Source organism: Scyliorhinus canicula, chromosome 2 (genome assembly GCF_902713615.1).
Source record: "Scyliorhinus canicula chromosome 2, sScyCan1.1, whole genome shotgun sequence".
Lineage (NCBI taxonomy): Eukaryota > Metazoa > Chordata > Chondrichthyes > Carcharhiniformes > Scyliorhinidae > Scyliorhinus > Scyliorhinus canicula.
In genome coordinates, this window is record NC_052147.1 from 51,056,951 (window position 1) to 51,076,527 (window position 19,577).

Consider the following 19,577-nt stretch of genomic DNA (forward strand, 5'->3'; position numbering starts at 1 on the left):
TCCTAATATATGACTAGCTTTATTGCCACATGAGTTTTGTGGGCTTCAGTCGCACATATTTGGAGATGAAAAATTGTAAAGAATAGCCAATTCAGGGAGATTATCATTTGGAACTGTCAGCAGTTTAAGGATTGCAAAAAGTTAGAAACCATTCACAGCTTTGAATATTTTTCATTGTAATTATAAGTACACTATAAAAAATGCCTACTACATTTTGTTGTGCAGTCTTTACTATCCCTGATAAAATATTGTGTGATATACATTGCTGAGTTGATAGAAATTGACTGTTTTGAATTTGGAGTTTCACATATACTTAGCCTGGAGATCCAGTATAATGGAAAATCCAATACAGATTTATACATATTGCCAAATGCATTAAGAAAGCTCAGTATGCAAAGGATTTCCATTCTCAATCTACATCTAAGAATGTAATGCATGTCTCGAGTACAGCCGCTAGTTTTCAGGGTTTCTCAGCTTTCAAAGAGTGAATTGTTAAAATTTGAAGTGCCCTTCCTGTCATGATCGCTTGTATCTTCATTTTTCAGTCTTTGGACACTCATAAAATTTTTATTAAAGGCCATCAGATACATGCTGAACTCTCACACCTTTCCCTCAAATTTCATTTAATTTTCTTTGATCACCAATTATGTGATCTTTCCTGGATTATTTTATATGGGTACAAGAAAATGATAGATCTGGGGCCATTCCTCAAAATGTTATACTTTAGCTCTAAAGATGTACAGAACATGAGATTAGATTCTGGGCAAGTAAGGAAAATTCAAAACTCATGCTCTTGATTGCTATTCAGCAGCCTTTCTGGAATTAAGTTAGGAGTGGAGAAATTTGAGCTCAACTTTGGCATTTTCCATGGTCGAATAGAATACCAATGTTCACTATTGAGTTATATGAAATAGGAGCAGAGGCAAACCATTCAAGCCTGGTCCATAAGGCTGGTCTGTTTGTGTTTCGATTTCTACATTCCCATCAGGGCGGCATGGTGGCACAGTGGTTAGCACTGCTGCCTCACAGCTTCAGGGACCCGGGTTCAATTCCAGCCTCGGGTGAGTGTCTGTGCGGAGTTTGTACATTCTCCCTGTGTCTGTGTTGGTTTCCTCCAGGTGGCTAGTGTCTGAAAGGTTCGGTGGGATTAGTGTCCAAAAGGTTAGGTGTGGTAACCGGGTTTCTGGGATTAGGTTGGGGATGTGGGCCTAGGTAAAATGCTGTTTCAGAGAGTCAGACTTAAAGGGCCGAGTGGCTTCCTTCTGCACTGTAGGGATTCTATGATCCCAGATAATCTTTGATTCCCTTGCATAACAAAAGTCTATCTAACTTTACCTTTAAAATATTCAGTGATTCCGCCTCCACTGCCTTCTGAGGTAGAGAGTTCCAAAGCTGCACAACCCACGGAGAGAAAATAAATTCTCCTGACCTCTAGTTCTGGGGCTCACCCACAAGAGGAAATATTCTGTCCGCATCCACCTTGTCAATACCATTCAGGATCCTATCCACTTCAATCATGTCATCCCTCACTCTTCTGACCTCCAGTGGGAACAAGCTCATTTTGTTAAACTTTCTGTCTTCATAAAACAACCCACTCATTCCGGGTCAATCTAGTAAACAAGATACCTGAGGGCCACCAGTGCCCATGAAACATTGGGCTGGAGTTTGTTCCAATGACAGGGAATTCACCCATCGGTTGTGGAACAATGGGAACACCACAACACTTCCAAGGGGGAGGCCGATACAATAAATGTCCGTCAGGCACTTAATTGGCCAGCACCAGGTCTCCGGCTTGGGGGGGGGGGGGGGGGGGGGGATCCTGTCCATGTGAGCTGCCGGCCTCCATTGTTGGGAACCATGTCAACCCTGGATCCCAGGACACAGGTGTGTGAGGGTAGGATGGGGGTCGTGAGGAGGGGATCACCAGAAAGGTTGGGCTGGGGAGTCAAAGGGAAGGGCAGAGGGGTGGCTTTCAGTAGCAGCCACCTACCTTCCGGATGTCAGGTTCCTCTATCGGGCACTGAGTGCCTGACAGCTAGGGAATACTACCTCCCCCATGAGGATGCAGGCAAACCTGACAAGAGAGTCATGCAAGTCCCATTTATCCATGAGCCACCACTGAATTCCTGTGGTAGAAAGTTTCACATTCTTACCATAATTTGAGTGAAGAAATTTCTCCTGAATTCCTCATTGCATTTTTTCGGTGACTATTTTATATTGATGACCTATAGCTCTGCTCTTCCCCACAAGAGGGAACATTCTCCCCGCAAGCACTCTATCAAAACCTTTCATCATATATAATACCGTTATTATGTCACTGCCCAGACTGCTTTTTCCAAGAGAAAAGAGATCCAGCCTGTCAATCAAATCCCCATCTTGTGGCACAGTGGGAGCATCCCTACCTCTGGACCAGAAACTGTGGTCTAGTCCAATATGAGGACTTGGAAGGAGCATTCATAATGCAATTCAACAGATGATAATAAGCTCGGGAATCCTTCCCACACTATTCCCAAAGGGAAAGAAGGGTGTGTGAGAAGGTACACTGAAATAAAATACCAATACGTACATCCACACATTACTGATATCATACTTTAAATCTCTGCACCCTCTATAGTATCTCTTTATCTTATCATTTGGCGACCAGTAGCAATCGAAGCGTGGTATAACCAAAGTTCAATACAGATTTAGCATTATTTCTCTCAATTTAATATTATTAAAAGCAATAATTTTGGGTGAAAATTTGGTTCAAAGCTCTTGTTTACCAGACAAAGCTTTTCCTTTGGAACTTTATACAGTTAAGAGGCAGTATTATGCACTTAACTTGTTAAATTGTCTATCATTATATTTAATAATCGTGCCATCCAAGTTCCATCCTTCTGCATCTGAACCAGATCCTTAATGAATATGTTACAAAGTTGACAGACTACTGCAGCATGTGGTGTCTCACACTGAATTCCTCTAAAACAAAACCAGTACATGCCTCCACAATGCCAATGCCAAAGAAGAATTGCATATCTAAATGGATGGCCAGTGACTAAAGCATAATCCCAATCCTGAATATATGGGAGTTACTCTAGATAGGACTCTGGGTGGCACGGTAGCACAGTGGTTATCACTGTTGCTTCACAACTCCAGGGTCCCAGGTTTAATTCCCCGGCTTGGGTCACTGTCTGCACGGAGTCTGCACGTTCTCTCCGTGTCTGCGTGGGTTTCCTCCGGGTGTTCCGGTTTCCTCCCACAGTCCAAAGATGTGCAGGTTAGGTGGATTGGCCGTGATAAATTTCCCCTTAGTGTCCAAAAAGGATAGGTGGGGATACTGGGTTACGGGGATAGGGTGGAGGTGTGGGATTAAGTAGGGTGCTCTTTCCAAGGGCCTGTGCAGACTCAATGGGCAGAATGGCCTCCTTCTGCACTTTAAACCCTATGATTCTTCCGGTAACGTCTGAAGAAAAGAGCAGCAAATGTCAAAACGAGAAACAATATAATGACAAAAATTGCTGGATCTATGTGGGATGCTGCTGTCACAAGACTCTGCACCTATCTGACAAAGGGCACACGTTCAGCTGGATGCAACAATGCCCATCATAACTGGAACTCTCCGCTCAGCACCCTGCTGGCTTCATGTCCTTGCAAACATTGCACCCCCACACATCCTGCTGACTAGCCAAAACCAACAAGCTGGTTGAAACCATTTGTGCTGAACCTCACTTACCCCCTCCATGGTGACCTGCTGAACCCACCTATTGCCCACCTCCCATCTCAGCGTCCCACAAGAAGCCCCCATCCTGGGCAAGTTCCAACAGCTGAAACCCTTTGGATCAAAGAGTGGCAACCGTGAAAATTCACTTCCACGTTCCTTGTGACAAACCCTACCAGTCAAATGGGAGGCTTTAAACTGGCATGGCGAAAGTGACAAGCAGACTCAGGACAGGCCAGGACCCTAGTGAAACCAATCTCCACAGTTGGGGCCCTCAGCACAAACTCTTCTTGCGCTTGTGGAAAGACACAAACAATGCTGAACATTATGAGGAGTGACCCCTCTACAAACTAAGTGGCAATTAATTTAACTAATGAGGAGACTATTGCTTGGCTTTGAAGATCTGCATTCGCTAAATATATGATAATGCTTAATAACATAGAACATAGAACATAGAACGATACAGCGCAGTACAGGCCCTTCGGCCCTCGATGTTGCACCAACATGGAAAAAAACTAAAGGCCATCTAACCTACACTATGCCCTTATCATCCATATGCTTATCCAATAAACTTTTAAATGCCCTCAATGTTGGCGAGTTCACTACTGTTGCAGGTAGGGCATTCCACGGCCTCACCACTCTTTGCGTAAAAAACCCACCTCTGACCTCTGTCCTATATCTATTACCCCTCAATTTAAGGCTATGTCCCCTCGTGCTAGCCACCTCCATCCGCAGGAGAAGGCTCTCGCTGTCCACCCTATCTAACCCTCTGATCATTTTGTATGCCTCTATTAGGTCACCTCTTAACCTTCTTCTCTCTAATGAATACAACCTCAAGTCCATCAGCCTTTCCTCATAAGATTTTCCCTCCATACCAGGCAACATCCTGGTAAATCTCCTCTGCACCCGTTCCAAAGCTTCCACGTCCTTCCTATAATGAGGCGACCAGAACTGTACGCAATACTCCAAATGCGGCCGTACTAGAGTTTTGTACAACTGCAACATGACCTCATGGCTCCGGAACTCAATCCCTCTACCAATAAAACCCATCACACCATAGGCCTTCTTCACAACCCTATCAACCTGGGTGGCAACTTTCAGGGATCTATGTACATGGACACCGAGATCCCTCTGCTCATCCACACTACCAAGAATTTTACCATTAGCCAAATATTCCTCATTCCTGTTATTCTTTCCAAGTGAATCACCTCACGCTTCCAAAGTGAATAACACATTCAACTTACCTAATTTAGTGAATTGTGTATAAATAAATTCTCAATGCAATGAAAAATTTACCTGATTCTATATTATAAGATTTGATGTTTTATCAAAAGTGTTCCCATTATAGCAAATGTCATGTTATGTTCATTAGGAGTGGTACCATGGGATGGATTTCGACTGAGAGCGAGCCTAACACCTTAGTTATTAAAATGTTCCCATGTTCCTCACTAGTTCAATAGGACTGCACCTTGTACCTGTTGAAAATGGATACTGATCACCATGTGGGATCTGCTGCTGGTGGTGTTCCAATTGGTTAATGCAACACTTCTGTTCCGAATTCCTTGATCCAGCAACACCTCAAGTTGCTTAAAACTGCTGCAAGGCACAGACTTAAGGTGCTCAACATAAAAACCATGTCGGCCTTCCCGCACACGGAGGCCATTAAGTTTTCGATACTTTGACAGGAGGTCCTGAACCTTCAAAGCAAAAATTATTTAATTATTAACATGGACAGCAATAGAATGTATTCAGTTACAAAACATAAAACAGTTTGCAAGTGTTAGGCAGCAACCAGTGTCCAATCATTTGAAGTAACCCAATACTGATTCATTAGAATTTTTGTTGGTATGGGCAAATAATAACAGCTGAGAGATTGGGGCTGAATTCCCCACTCTGGAGACTAAGCGCTCCGACCAGCGGAGACTCGCTCCATCTCTCTGCTGGCAAGGTGCAATCCCCGCTTCTTTCCCATGCAGAGTTTTGCATGGAGGAGAGCTCACAGGTTTTTGTTGGAATCCCGGTATATGGCCGTCATTTTCAGCGGGCAGCCCAATACTGAGGTCTGGCAACAGGCCTCCTACCCCCCACAATGCAAATCCTGCCCCCCTCCTGAGAAGTAGGGGTATCCTCCCCACCCCACCACAAGAATAATGAGTCACCCCCCACAGCAGGTACATATTAGGGTGGCTTGACCCCTCCCCCCACCATATCCCCCAGACCTTCCATCAGACCCCCCAATCAGAGACCTCCCAGTCCCCCTATCAGACCTCCCATCAGGCAACTACATCAGAACCCCACATTATATCCCCTATCAGACCCCACCATCAGGCCACCCATCAGCCCACTGTCCCAACCCCCTATCATAACCCCCAATCAGACCCCCAACACAGACCCTTCAAAGGGCTTGCAGTCCTTTGACAGCTCCTCATCTGCTTTCAAAAGCAGCTAAGTGCGTTGACTTCTTTTTTGCAGCAGAAACACTTAGCTGCTTTTGATGTGGTGAGAAGCTTAAACATTGTGGTTCGCATCAGAGCAGGGCAGATGCATTCAACTGTTATGAGGAAAATATAACAATAATCCACCAAGCAACTGTCTCTGTAGTAATAAAATTGTCAATCAATGCCAAAGTATTGCTGTGTAAAATTGAATGGATGATTTGTATTTTAAAAGTTGTAAAGGGATTTCAAGCCTTTTGAACCATACTGGGTTTTGGAGGAAATCTCTGACACTTGTAACCGCTGCTGCTTTAAACAGGTAGCAGATGTTTGGAAAGGGTAAGTGAAAATGCAATGATCTTTGTGGCGCTAACAATTATAGTCAAAGACGAGAGACAAGTTCAATCGAGGCTTTATTGCTGTGAGATGCTATTCCTCCGGCTGCAACTGAAGACTAGAGTCTGAGTGACTCACACGCATATTTATACACAAGCTCCCTGTGGGCGGAGCTAGCCGGCAGGGGCTTATCGGAGGAACCTGTATTACAGGTACAGCAATACATCCCCCTACTGCAAGTATGCATATCTACAGTGGTTATCACCACAATCGTTCACCTTACTACGTGGACTTCTCCAGCTTTTAAGCAGGGGTCTCTAATGGAGGTCTGATCCCCCCGATCTCTGTTGGGGGTCTAGGGGTGGCTGGGGGGGTTGTCAGGCGGGGGTCAGGATTTGCATTGTGGAGGTGAAGAGGGGCCTGCTGATGGATTTTTGGGGGAACCTCCATTATGCACTGACCCCCTGGGCTCACCATGGGGCCCACCGTGTCACGGCCACAATTGAAAATTCTTGCACCAATTCATGCTCCATTTGCATCCTCCCTCTGTTGTGAGGAGTGTAACTCGCTGCAGCTGCCGGTGGGGTGTGGGGGGGGGGGGGGGGGGGGGGGGGGGGGGGGGTTACCAGAGCACTGAAACATTTTTAGGCTGACGCTTGGATCTCCGACAGATCGGGAAACACGCTCCCAGCGGCAGGCAGCGGAGAATCCACTGTTTGATTTGTTATGTTTTATGAGATTAGGGCAGCATGGTAGCATTGTGGATAGCACAATCGCTTCACAGCTCCAGGGTCCCAGGTTCGATTCCGGCTTGGGTCACTGTCTGTGCGGAGTCTGCACATCCTCCCCGTGTGTGCGTGGGTTTCCTCCGGGTGCTCCGGTTTCCTCCCACAGTCCAAAGATGTGCAGGTTAGGTGGATTGGCCATGATAAATTGCCCTTAGTGTTGGGTGGGATTTAGTGCCCTTTAAATTGCCCTTAGTGTTGGGTGGGGTTGCTGGGTTATGGGGATTGGGTGGAGGTGTTGACCTTGGTAGGGGTAGGGTGCTCTTTCCAAGAGCCGGTGCAGACTCGATTGGCCGAATGGCCTCCTTCTGCACTGTAAATTCTATGTAAAAAAAAAACAGATTATGCAACAACATGGTAGAAGTGCTGACACAGCGTAGATTGAAGCAAATTATTTTTAGTATCTGAAATGTTCAGAGTAGAGGAGCCATAGACACAAGAATAAATTAAAGAGATTTAGAACAGAGGAAATGTCGGATCAACTCATTTGCACAGAGTTGCAATGGCCGCTTCCCCTATTGTAACTAATTCATAGTGATCTCTTAATATGTTTACTGAATTTTCATAAGAAACTAATGAACTTATAAGTAAATCATGCAAATCAATAAAAGAATGTGAAGCTGCCATTGCACCAGAGAGAGGCACAGCTTAAGTTACAGCCGCAATTGCCCATGCAGAGGTTCAACAATAAAAATGAGTAAACAGCACATATCTAGATTTGTTCCTTCCTGTTGAGTTTTGTGCAGTAAAATTTACACTTACCTGTTCATTGTAGATCTCAAACATGCCAAAATAAACCTACAAAAGGCAATTGAGAATCAATAAAGGGACACTTTAGGTTGCCACAATGAATTTTAATTAAACAAACCCGTATTTACTGTGCATGCTGATGACTACTTACACAAAATTGCCTGCCCTTGTTTTGATGCTGCTTGATTTCCTGAAATAGTTCTTCACAAATCATGGGAACAAGGCCCTTGTTTCCTCCATGTCCTGTCATCGAATAGCTCTTCCCTGTTCCAGTTTGTCCATATGAAAAAAGACTTGTATTGTACCCTTTCCAGGCATTCTCCAGGACAGCTCTCCCAAGGTCATTAAAGACCTGTTCCTTTGAAGAATTGATAGAAATGAATCTCTTCTATTCTTCACATCACAGAATCACACAATCACACAGTGAGTAGAGGCCCTTCGGCCCATCGAGTCTGCATCAATATGTGAAAGGGCAGCATGGTAGCACAGTGGTTAGCACTGTTGCTTCACAGCGCCAGGGTCCCAGGTTTGATCCCCGACTTGAGTCACTGTGCGAAGTCTGCACGTTCTCCCCGTGTCTGCGTGGGTTTCCTCCGGGTGCTCCGGGTTCCTCCCACTTGTCCCGAAAGACGTGCTGTTAGGTAATTTGGACATTCTGAATCCCCCCTCCGTGTACACGAACAGGCGCCGGAAAGGGGATTTTCACAGTAACGTCATTGCAGTGTTAATGTAAGCCTATTGGTGACAATAAAGATTATCTAAAAAAGCATAATCCCATTTACCATCACTTGGTCCATAGCCTTGAATGTCATGATGTGCCTTTGCATTCTAAATTATTAAAATTTAGCTCAAACTAAGGTTTTAATGCATTAACTGGAAACACTATAACATATCTGATAACTTTTTGTATTTAATTGCACATCAGCAACTATAAGTACAATATCAAAAATGAATGCTTTCCTGTACTTAAGTAAAAGCAAAATACAGTGGATCCTGGAAATCCAACATAAAAACAGAAAATGCTGGATAAATTCAGCAAGTTTGGCAGCATCTGTGAAGAGGGAAACAGAGTTAACATGCCAAGTCCATGGACCCCTCACATTCCCTCTTTAAGAGGGGCTAATCTGACTGACCTGGTTCATGTATCTGCTGTGAGGTCCATCAGGCAGATAAACGCCTTGGTCATTTTCAATATATCCATCAGCCGACCAATAGCAATAATCAAAGGTAAAGGTTTTCTTGTTGCTCAAGTCTTTGGGATCCACAATGGCACAATTGTTGCCAACCATCGAGATGATACATTTGCTTCGCATTGCTTTTTCTCTCTTAAAAAAATTATGTACAGGAAAGAGCACATATTGATTAGTTTAAAGGCATTACTCCTGAAAATCTATGGGATGCCACCTCGATCGTGTCAACTGGACACATCCAGTGCTGATCGTTCTAGCTTTTGTGGAGGGAGCTACCTTCCAAAGGGTAGGTGGGCGAAAGTGCCACTGCACATAAAATCATAGAATTATAGAATTACTACTGTGCAGAAGGAGGCCATTCGGCCCATCGAGTCTGAACCAACCCTCTGAAAGGGGGCTAGATTCTCCCGCAACTGGCCGGCTGACCCGACGCCGGCGCCAAGAGCAGCACAAACCACTCCGGCATCGAGCCGCCCGGAAGTTGCGGAATCCTCCGCACATCCGGGAGCTAGTCCGCCGCCGGAGAGGTTGGCGCTGCACCAACCAGCACTGAAGGGCCGGCACGAGTTGGTGCATGCGCAGAACTGCCAGCATCGTTCTGCGGAGCCCTACAAAGGCCGACATGGAGGGACAGAGTACCCCCATGGCACAGGCCCGCCGCAGGCCAGGCCACCGTGGGGCCCCCCCCCCCCGGAGCCGGATCTCCCCACGCCCCCCGAGGGCCCGGCTACATGGCTGACAAGACAGGTCTCACCATGATACACCATGCCTATTTCATGCGGGCGGGACTGGCCAGGAAACAATGGCCGCTCGGCCCATCGAGGCCCGGAGAATTGCCTGGGCTGCCGCTGCCAACGGCTCCCAACCGGTGCGGCACGGCTCCTGCCCGCAAATCAGCGCTGCAGAATACGGCAGCTGGCGTCAGAGTGGCGGGGCGGGATTCACGCCACCCCATGGTGATTCTCCGACCTGGCGGGGGTTGGAGAATCCCACCCAGGGTATCCTACCCCACCCTATCCCCTTAACCCAGTAACCCCACCTAACCTACCCTCTAACCTTTTGGACTCTAAGGGGCAATCCACCGAACCTGCACATCTGGGGCTTGTTTAGCTCGCTGAGATAAATCGCTGGCTTTTAAAGCAGACCAAGCAGGCCAGCAGCACGGTTCGTTTCCCGTACCAGCCTCCCCGGACAGGCGGCAGAATGTGGCGACTAGGGGCTTTTCACGGTACTTTCATTGAAGCCTACTCGTGACAATAAGCGATTTTCATTTCATTTATTCTTTGGACTGTGGGAGGAAACTGGAGCACTGGCAGACACGGGGAGATACCACACCAAACTCCACACAGACAAGCATCCGAGGCCGGATTTGAACCCAGGTCCCTGGAGCTGTGTGACAGCAGCACTAAGCACTGTGCCACCGTAATGCTCCCAAATTCAGGTGCGTTATTGGAGAGCAGAGGATGGTTTTGATCCACGACCTCCGGGAGGTTGACCACCCCTCATGGATCATATGCAATCTTCTAATAACCCCATCAGCAATCTCAATTCAAGAGATTACAAGGTACTCTTCAGTAGTCTACTTCAGCCTTACGCCATGTGGGGACCATCCACCGGAAGGCCAACACACTGCATCTCACTTGGTCTAACAAATAAGTTGAAAAGCAAGAGCTCCCAGACTATGTAATTACAGAGCTCCAAATCCTTAACCACATCTTCCTCACCCGCCCTGATGACATTTCCCTTCTCAGAGTTAAGAGATGTGTCTTTTTATGGGCTAAGAGAAAAATCCATCCCAAAAAGGCAGGCTGAAAAATCCCTTAAAAAGCAGAGACCGATAATTCCCACTGGAGCTACAGCAGGAACATTGGCATTATTAATCAAATAATCATTTTGTTGACACAAACCAGCAGACTAAGCAACAAACAATTAAGAATATTGCTTATGTCCTCAAGAAGCTCCGTGTTCAATTCCAGTTTGGTAGATTTGCAGTCAAGTTTCTAAACGCTACCTGGCTGTTACTATGTACAGCATAGACACCAGAAGCGGAAAATATTAGACAATATTTTGTTCTGTAAACACGGTATGGTGGCAAATGTTTCTTCACACTCGCCAGTAGATTTTTCTTTTCAGACTCACACTGAGCCCATTGACATTAGGAATCACTTTCCAACGTTATATGGTCAGTGGGGAGCCTCAGCAATTGGCTTCTCTCGTCATGAAGTTAGGTGCATCCTTCACATTTTTCACCATTTATAGTAATGGCAGCATGCACCAGAATCTCCTGCAGGCAAGGCTCCCTGCAGGTAGCACAAAATTGGAAAATGACCCCTGCAGTCAACTCATAGCATCAAAGATAGATTGATTGGCCATCATTTCACTGTAGTCTGTAGGTTCTTGCTCTGAACAAAATGGCTGCTACATTTATTGACATAATGAGTTACTGAAATTCAAAATCATTTGTTATGCATCAAGCTCTTTGAAGCATTTCCGCAAGAAAGTTGTTATGTAAATATAAAATGGTTCTTTGTCTTTCATGTGAATTGCCAACATGCAGTCTGCCAATGAGAGTACATTTATCACTTGCATATAATTTCCATAAATAACATGAGTATTGACTTTGTGAGACGTATTTGAATTCAAATCATGCATCATTTCATCTTTAATGGAAACATTTAACAATTAATCTGCCATCCACATCAAGATGCAAGTTCATCTCTTTACCCTGGTCAGGGACTCATTTAAAATTTTCCTTTGCCAACCTGTAAAATTGGACACAAAAATCATTTATCCATTTAATGGACCCAAAGGAAATCTTTTTTAAAAAAAGTAAGCAGATTTTCCAGTCCTCTCCTGGGCCTGATGCTTCTGGACACAGGTTTCTCGGGTAGCTTTCACTAACAAGGCTGACACCATGAATTGATGGCTGCTGGTAAAAATATGGGGTGCGATTTACCGATCGCGGGACTAAGTGTCCGCGCCGTCGTGAACGCCATCGCGTTTCACGACGGAGCGAAACGGGCGCGTGCAGTAGGGATTCTGGCCCCCACAAGGGGCCAGCTTGGCGCTGGAGCGGTTCACACCACTCCAGCCTTACATCCCGGCGTGGACTGGGGCCGGCATCAACCTGCGCATGCGCAGTGGTGAAGCGGCAACCGACGCATGCGCGGCAGGCTCACGGAATGCTCTGGCCCGACGCAACATGGCGTGAGGGTTCTGGGGCTGGAAGCAGAACAAAGTATGCCCGGTGGGGGGGGGGGGGGAGGAGGGGCCAGCCCACCAATCGGTGAGCCCTGATCGCGGGCCAGACCCCATCGGAGGCCCCCCCCGGTGAAAGAGCACTTTTCCCCGCCTCATAGGCCGCCTCCCGACCCTTCGCGCAGAGTTCCCGCCGGTAGCGACCAGGGGTGAACGGCGCCGGTGGGACTCTGCCATTTCTGTGCGGCCGCTCGGCCCATCCGGGCTGGAGAATCGGCGGCCTGGCCACGGAAAGCTGCCCGCAACCGGCGCCGTGCCAAACGTGCCGGCGCAAATGGCACGGATTCTCCGCACCTCAGAGAGTCGCCCGGCGGCGTCGGGATGGCGTGGCGTGGTTGCGGCAATTCTCCGGCCCCGCGTGGGGCTGGGAGAATCGCGCCCATGGTCAGGGTCTGCATGACATCATCAGATCTTTACATTTGAATCTGTGAGGACCTGCCTGCCTGGGTGAGGGTCTCACCTGCTGTCTGAGAGGTACCTTTTGAAATGGCATGGGATGTCTGAACAGTGTTCCCCACTGTGTGCCATACTGCTGATATTTTACCCTCCTCCGCAAGCTACCTACTTGTGATCACAAATTTGGAGTAAAACTGTCAACAATGCACGGTGTGGAACTAAAATCAGACTGCATTAAATTTGCAAACAAGCAGCGGTTGGAGTCAAAATTCACTCTATTATGAAGAATTTATTGATAATTTGTAATTTTCCATAATGGAGCCCTGGTTCAATAGCTCTTTGTACAGCTGTAGATAAGTATAGCTAAGATATTATGGAATTACAGAATCCCTACAATGCAGAAGGATGCTATTTGGCCCATCGAGCCTGCACCAACCCCCTGGAAGAGCACCCCCCCCAGGTTCAATCCCCCACCCCATCCCTGCAACCCCACCTATATAGCTGACAAAGTTCATCATCTCTTCCAATGTACCAGTTCAGCCTTCAGCCAGCTGAGGAAAAGTGTTTGAGGGTCAAACGCAAGGCTAGGGAGATGGTTTACCAGGCAGCAATGATCCCTATGTTCCTACATGTTTTGGAGATTTGGACGATCTACAGCAGGCGCTGGAGAGGTATGACCAGCAGTGCCTTCACAGGATCCTCCAAATCTGGTGGCAAGAAAGATGCTGCAGTGTCTTCTTCCAAGCCAACTTGTCCGGCACCTAGGCACTAATCACTCAAAATTAACATCAGTTTGCTGAGTCACATCGACCCAAATTAACTGCTCTACCTTGATCAAGGCAGGACGCTTTCAGGACAGCAGAAATGCTTTAGGATTGTCCTCAAAGCATTCCTAAAGAGGTCAAATGAACCCTGGAAGATCCTGGCTTGTGACTGGCCAAAATGGAGAAGGCTCATTTGGGAAGGCATCGAACACATCGAGAGACTTTGTCGGGAGCGTGCAGTGACGAAGTTGAGGAATGGGAGGGAGTGCATGAACGCCCAAAGAACCCTTCTACCCAACCCTTCCAGCACTACCTGCCCCAGATGTGGCAGAGTTTGCAAATGGCGCATTGGACTCATCAGCCATCTCAGAACCCATCAAACCGGAATGGAAGCAAGTCACCCTCGATCATAAGGAACTACCTAAGAGAAAGGGTAAGTAAACTCAGTATTATAATTTACTCATAATACCATTCTTTTTTTTCTTTTTAAAATAAATTTTAGAGTACCCAATTCATTTTTTCCAATTAAGGGCAATTTAGCATGGCCAATCCACCTACCCTGCACTTCTTTTGGGTTGTGGGGGCGAGACCCACGCAAACACGAGGAGAATGTGCAAACTCCACACGGACAGTGACCCACAGCCAGGATCGAACCTGGGACCTCGGTGCCGTGAGGCAGCAGTGCTAACCACTGCGCCACCGTGCTGCCCTCTCATAATACCATTCTATCACAAATAATTTAAGATGATATACCATGGCTTGTGAATGTGTTTTAAAATTGTTTATTTCAATCCCATCTCTTGAAATAAATAATAGATTCCATAGACAGGCTTCACGATGGGAACTCACTGACATTTTAAATATTGAAATGGATAATCTTACCTGATTGAAAGGGCGTACACGAACAGCAACTTTCAGACTATTTGCAAGAAGCATTATGAGGTTTCTCAAGTTAAGCAGAGTAAGTCTGATAAAATAAAATACAGTAACATAAGCAGTGAAAATTATACAGTGAGATAGTTCATCTACTTCATGCGCTGCTAATGCTAATGGATTCGACCCTCACTGATCTCTTGTGATGTTTTATATGCTGCTGTACAGCGAAGGTGACCTTTGTGTAACAGTATTCGAGTGCTTAAGGTATAATGTCAATGACATATCCGGAGCTGAAAAAGGTGCCTAGTCAAACCTCAGCATTGGCCACATTGGTAACTGAAGAGGTATAATGGAGAAAGTACTGAATTATTCTATGAAAGCCACATTCATTTTTAATACCTATGCACAAAGCTTGGGAGACCAAAATTGTCATTAGATTAAGAGAACAAAAACATTTACAAATAATTAAGTACAAAAACCTTATACTTTCATTTTGGGTTTTTCATACATGATGTGAAATTTTAAGCGACTGATTTAATTATTTAAAAGTCATGAATTTTACAATACCCATTATTAATTTAATGAACTGTCATGTACATGTGACAACTGTATTGAGATTACGTTGATCATCTTGTGGGCTCTACATGATGCCATGCCAAATGAGCAAGGAATATATTTGTGAAGGTCTTCAAACAACTTTACTTACATCATTTCCTTAAACAAACTCCATCTTACAGATTGGCTCCATTCTGGATCTCACTGGCTGTTTATTGGAATACTAATATAACATGATCCAACGTTAAAGGAATGCCACCAAGTTGCATTCTCAATCTGACATATCATCAGGACATAATTACCCATACTAATTATTTTGTGCGAGACAAACGCACACATTTTAAGTGTGCTACCTCAGTTTTTTTTTACTTTGGTACTAATGTGGGTCACACAAACGTACTTTGGGCAGAAAGTGGTTCAGCAATTACAACAATAAAACAGAAACCATATCAAATAAAACCATTGATTTTTCTTTTATCATTGTAGCGCTTCTCCTGAGCAAGTTTGTATCGTCACAATATCCTGATCTGTTAATGAAATTCAATAAACTGATAACAAATGAAAACAGAAAGATGATGGACGGGGATATTGGTGGTTCCCTAATCGTGCTTGGAAAACAGGCTATTGATATCTAACGTACACCTTGTGCACCCAATTGCCCACCTTTAAATAGTCACCCAAAAAGCACAGGGTGTTGTTTAGTTATGCATATCAGGGTCCTTTGCCTATAGTACAACCCCAAATGACATCATCTTCCCAAGCTGAAAACAAATTAACTCCCAAGGCTAAAAACACATTAGACAAAATTATCCGACCCCCCATCGGGTCGGAGAATCGGCGCCGCGTGGCGTGAATTGCACCACGCCGCCACGAAGCAGTGCAGAGAATCGGCGCCATTAGCACTGGCATGGTCGGCGCGGCGCCGGTTGGAATATGCGCCAATTCTCCGGCCCGCATGGGCCGAGCGGCTGCCAAAAAAAAGCCGAGTCCCGCCGGCGCTGTTCTAACATCCTCTGAGCCGGCAGAACGGCGGCGTTGAAGAGTCCGGGGGCAATCTGTGGGGGGGGGGAGGGGTCCGACCTCGGGGGGGGGGCTCTGTAGTGGCCTGGCCCGCAATTGGGGCCCACCGATCGGCAGACCGGCCTCTCTGCCCCCCGGCCTCCTTTCCTCCACGCCGGCTCCTGTAGCCCTGTGCCATTTGGCGTCGGGGCCGGAATGGGAAAGAAGGCCACTGTGCATGCGCTAGTTGGCGCTGGCCCAATTGCGCATGCGCGGACCCCGCGGCGCCGGGTTCAGGCTGGGATCGGCCATTCGAGTGGCATAGGCCGCTCCAGCGCCATCCTAGCCCCCTGTGGGCTGCAGAATGGGGTCCTGGAACGGGCGCTGATGCCGGAGTAAAACACTCCTGTTTTTACTCTGACATCAGCACTTAGCCGCCCGTTGGTAGAATCCCTGTCCATTCTCCCCAGGGATTCCTCTGATGCAAACAACATTGCTTTAGCACAGGCTGTTTTTACTCTGGTCAATTTTACTTCTGGCTCCTAAAAGCTTCTGGTCTTGCAAAACAAGATCCTTTTAAAAACATGACTACTGCAGTCAAAGAAAATCGAGATTTTGCACCAGGCTCAAACAATTTTGCGATTCAACCGGCCCACTCCCGATGGCGAGTTCCAGATCTCGATCAAAAATGGTGAGAATATCATTAATCCTAATTTGCATTTATATGCAATCACATTACCAAGAGGGGGCCCTTCAGGGAGGTTGGGGTTGTTTGGTGGCTAGAGTGTTTCAGGCTGGGGGTTGCCCCTGGACCAGAGGTAAGGGGATTTGCGTCTGTGAGGCATTCAAACCATCTTTAAATATTATGGAGCCCCATTACAGGGGCAACCACAGTGTAGCCTGCCTATCCTATCAGACTCTTCCAGAACACACACCTGCTCCAGCATCTCTCCTGAAAATCAATTTCACCCATTTTGACCAGCCTCTAGCTTCACAGCTGAAGGCTATTTCAAATGAGGAATTATCCTTGTTAGTTGCGATAGAACTTCATGCTCCTCAACTCTCAGGTGCCTCCTCGAGGGCACAAGTGCCATGTCTCAGGGGATGATTAGCGCATTGCATGTCCAGCAACCTTTGATGTCTGAACAAAATGCCTGTACTCTTGGGGCATCAGCACCATAGAGCTGCCAACAATCAAACGCCAAAGAGCAGGGCTTCACCACTGCGGACCCTCTCACGGCCAAAGGGTAAGTGTGTGGATGAGTGGAGGGTAGCTGAGCACGCTTTCCTAATGTTCCCGGCAGATGTTTGAGGTCCAGGGGCTCCCGATGTGGAGGTGAGGTTTGCCAGCACGACTGGCACACTGGATGGCACTCTGAGACAAGGTGGGACAGCCATGTTACGGGTGGGAGAGGCTTGGAGGATTTTAAGCTCCTGGAATGGAAGCCATAACTAATTGTTGGTCTCTCTCTCCTCCAATTCATTCCAGGTAATATAAAGATTTGCTGGTGTAGAACCTGCGGAGGCAGCCCTCACTCTGCTTGTGACAGTCGAGGTGGGCAGATGCCGAAGATGGCAGCAACACCAATACAGGCTGGAGCCAGCACCACATGTACAGGGGGCCGCCGCACACCCTGAATGTGCAACAACCCATCAGGCTGAGGAGGAAGCTAGAAGGGGTGGTCAGCAACAGCCCAAGGTGTACAGGCATCGTTGCTCCTTCCATGAGCTGACATGCAGCATATGCCGCCGAAGATTGCGTCTCAGCAGAGAGACAATGCGGCACCTCTGCCACGTCCTTGCCCTATGGAGCAGGAGGACACTCAGGGTGGCTGTGAAGCTCACTGCAGTGTTAAACCTCAATGCCACTGGATCATTCCAGGGCTTGAACGGAGACATGTCTGGCAAAGCACAGCCATCCGCCCACAGGTACATCCAGGCGTTCTCAGATGGTCTGTAGGCCCAGGCATTGGACTAGATCACATTCAAGCTGGACCAAGCCCACCAAGATACCCGGACTTCAGGATTTGCCACTATCGCAGAGATGTCTAAGCCCAGGGGGTGATCGATGGCACACATATCACCCTGCGAGCACCAGAGGGGGAGGCAGCCTGCTGCGTTCTGTGCCCTGTGGCCTTTGATGCCTTGATGGATGTCCTCTGGAGGGCTTGGAGCTGGAGGGTCCTGCTGTTGGTCACTGTTGTCTCTTTGGGAAACCCCGCAATCCTCAGTGCCCATTCCTCATAGGGGGTGAGGACCCGAATCTCTGGGATTCCTCCCCATCTTTTCCCTGTACCTCTTATTGTGGGGTATCTTCTCCTGCGGGGACAAAGACGGAACATTGTGAGCAGCTCGCTTGATGCGTCGGGGGGGGGGGGGCTATATCAGGTGACATGTGTGGGCACCGTACCCCGGCATGAAGGGGTTGTGTTGGTTGGTGCCAGGTACTTCTGAGGAACAAGCACGAAGATCGGATTTGGGCAGGGGGCAAGGTGTCAGCCAGTCAATTGGAAGTTTGATAGGTGGCAGGCGGACCTGATGTCAGGAGAAAGATGGTAACTTACCCTTGCAGCTTATTGGAGGTCGTTGGTCTTCTTCTGACATTGGACGACGGTCCTCCTTGTCATGCTGCCCGCACCGACTGCAGCTGCCACTACCTGCCAGGCAGCATTGCTGAACCTGCTGCTGGTTCTCTGAGCCCTTTGGGGAACAGGGTGCCCCGCCACTCATCCACAGTGTCGAGAAGCCTTGTGAGGGCTCCATCCCCAAAGACGAGGAGCAGGTCTGCACGCTGCCATGTTTGTGTATTGACTGGGATCGATGGTGAGGGAGCATTCAAAAACAGCTCCCCCTTGTTAGCAGCAAGCAGCTGGGTTGCGAGTCAAGTGAATCAGACGGTGATGGAGTGAGGAATGGCAAGATTAACATGGGGGGCTAACCTTTAGCACTAAGTGCCATTGAATACAGGCGATCTCGCCATCCCTCTTGGGTTACAGCATGACATAGATATGGAGCATAGGCAGCAGAGGGTGGGGGGTGGGGAGGAGTGTGCAATGTGAGGAAGAGAAGGACTCTCAATCCAAGGCTCTATCCATTAAGGGACCTTCAATAAAGGCAAAGGGAGTCAGGCGAGTAACATAAAGAAGATATTTAAATTTAATACATAATATTTATAAAGGGGCCCGGTTAGACTTCACCGGGTCCTTTCTCTCTGTCAGTCAGTCAGGACCAATCTGGCCAACTTTATATACACATGGTAATAGCTCTGCAGTTAGCGGCAGAGCTCATACTCCATGAGCCACACGGGGAAAACAATCAACCCAGTTCTCCCTGCAGGTTATTGGGGGACCTTTAGGAGAACTTCTCCTATCTTTACCATAGACAGCAGCTGTGTATGTGGTGGCTACACTTCACCAAGGAGCTGGTGACTGAACTGTGCCACCTCCTGCAAACTAAGATTTTGCTGGAGATGATGCAACATTCTCTTAAATTTATCCCATGTGAGGAACTTAAAGTGAGATGGCACACACAAACAC

At 47.2% G+C, this 19,577-nt stretch overlaps 1 protein-coding gene across 1 annotated transcript in view; it reads right to left on the reverse strand.

Moving 5' to 3' along the window:
* Nucleotides 1-19,577, reverse strand: part of LOC119962245 (kinesin-like protein KIF28P) — a 125,020-nt gene that overhangs the window by 84,302 nt on the left and 21,141 nt on the right. Inside the window, exons 2-6 of the mRNA XM_038790235.1 lie at nucleotides 14,494-14,578; nucleotides 9,137-9,328; nucleotides 8,155-8,361; nucleotides 8,010-8,051; nucleotides 5,173-5,388 (exon numbers count right to left, since the gene is read on the reverse strand). Of these exons, the coding sequence (XP_038646163.1) occupies nucleotides 5,173-5,388; nucleotides 8,010-8,051; nucleotides 8,155-8,361; nucleotides 9,137-9,328; nucleotides 14,494-14,578 (742 nt within the window). The remainder of the gene's footprint in view (nucleotides 1-5,172; nucleotides 5,389-8,009; nucleotides 8,052-8,154; nucleotides 8,362-9,136; nucleotides 9,329-14,493; nucleotides 14,579-19,577) is intronic.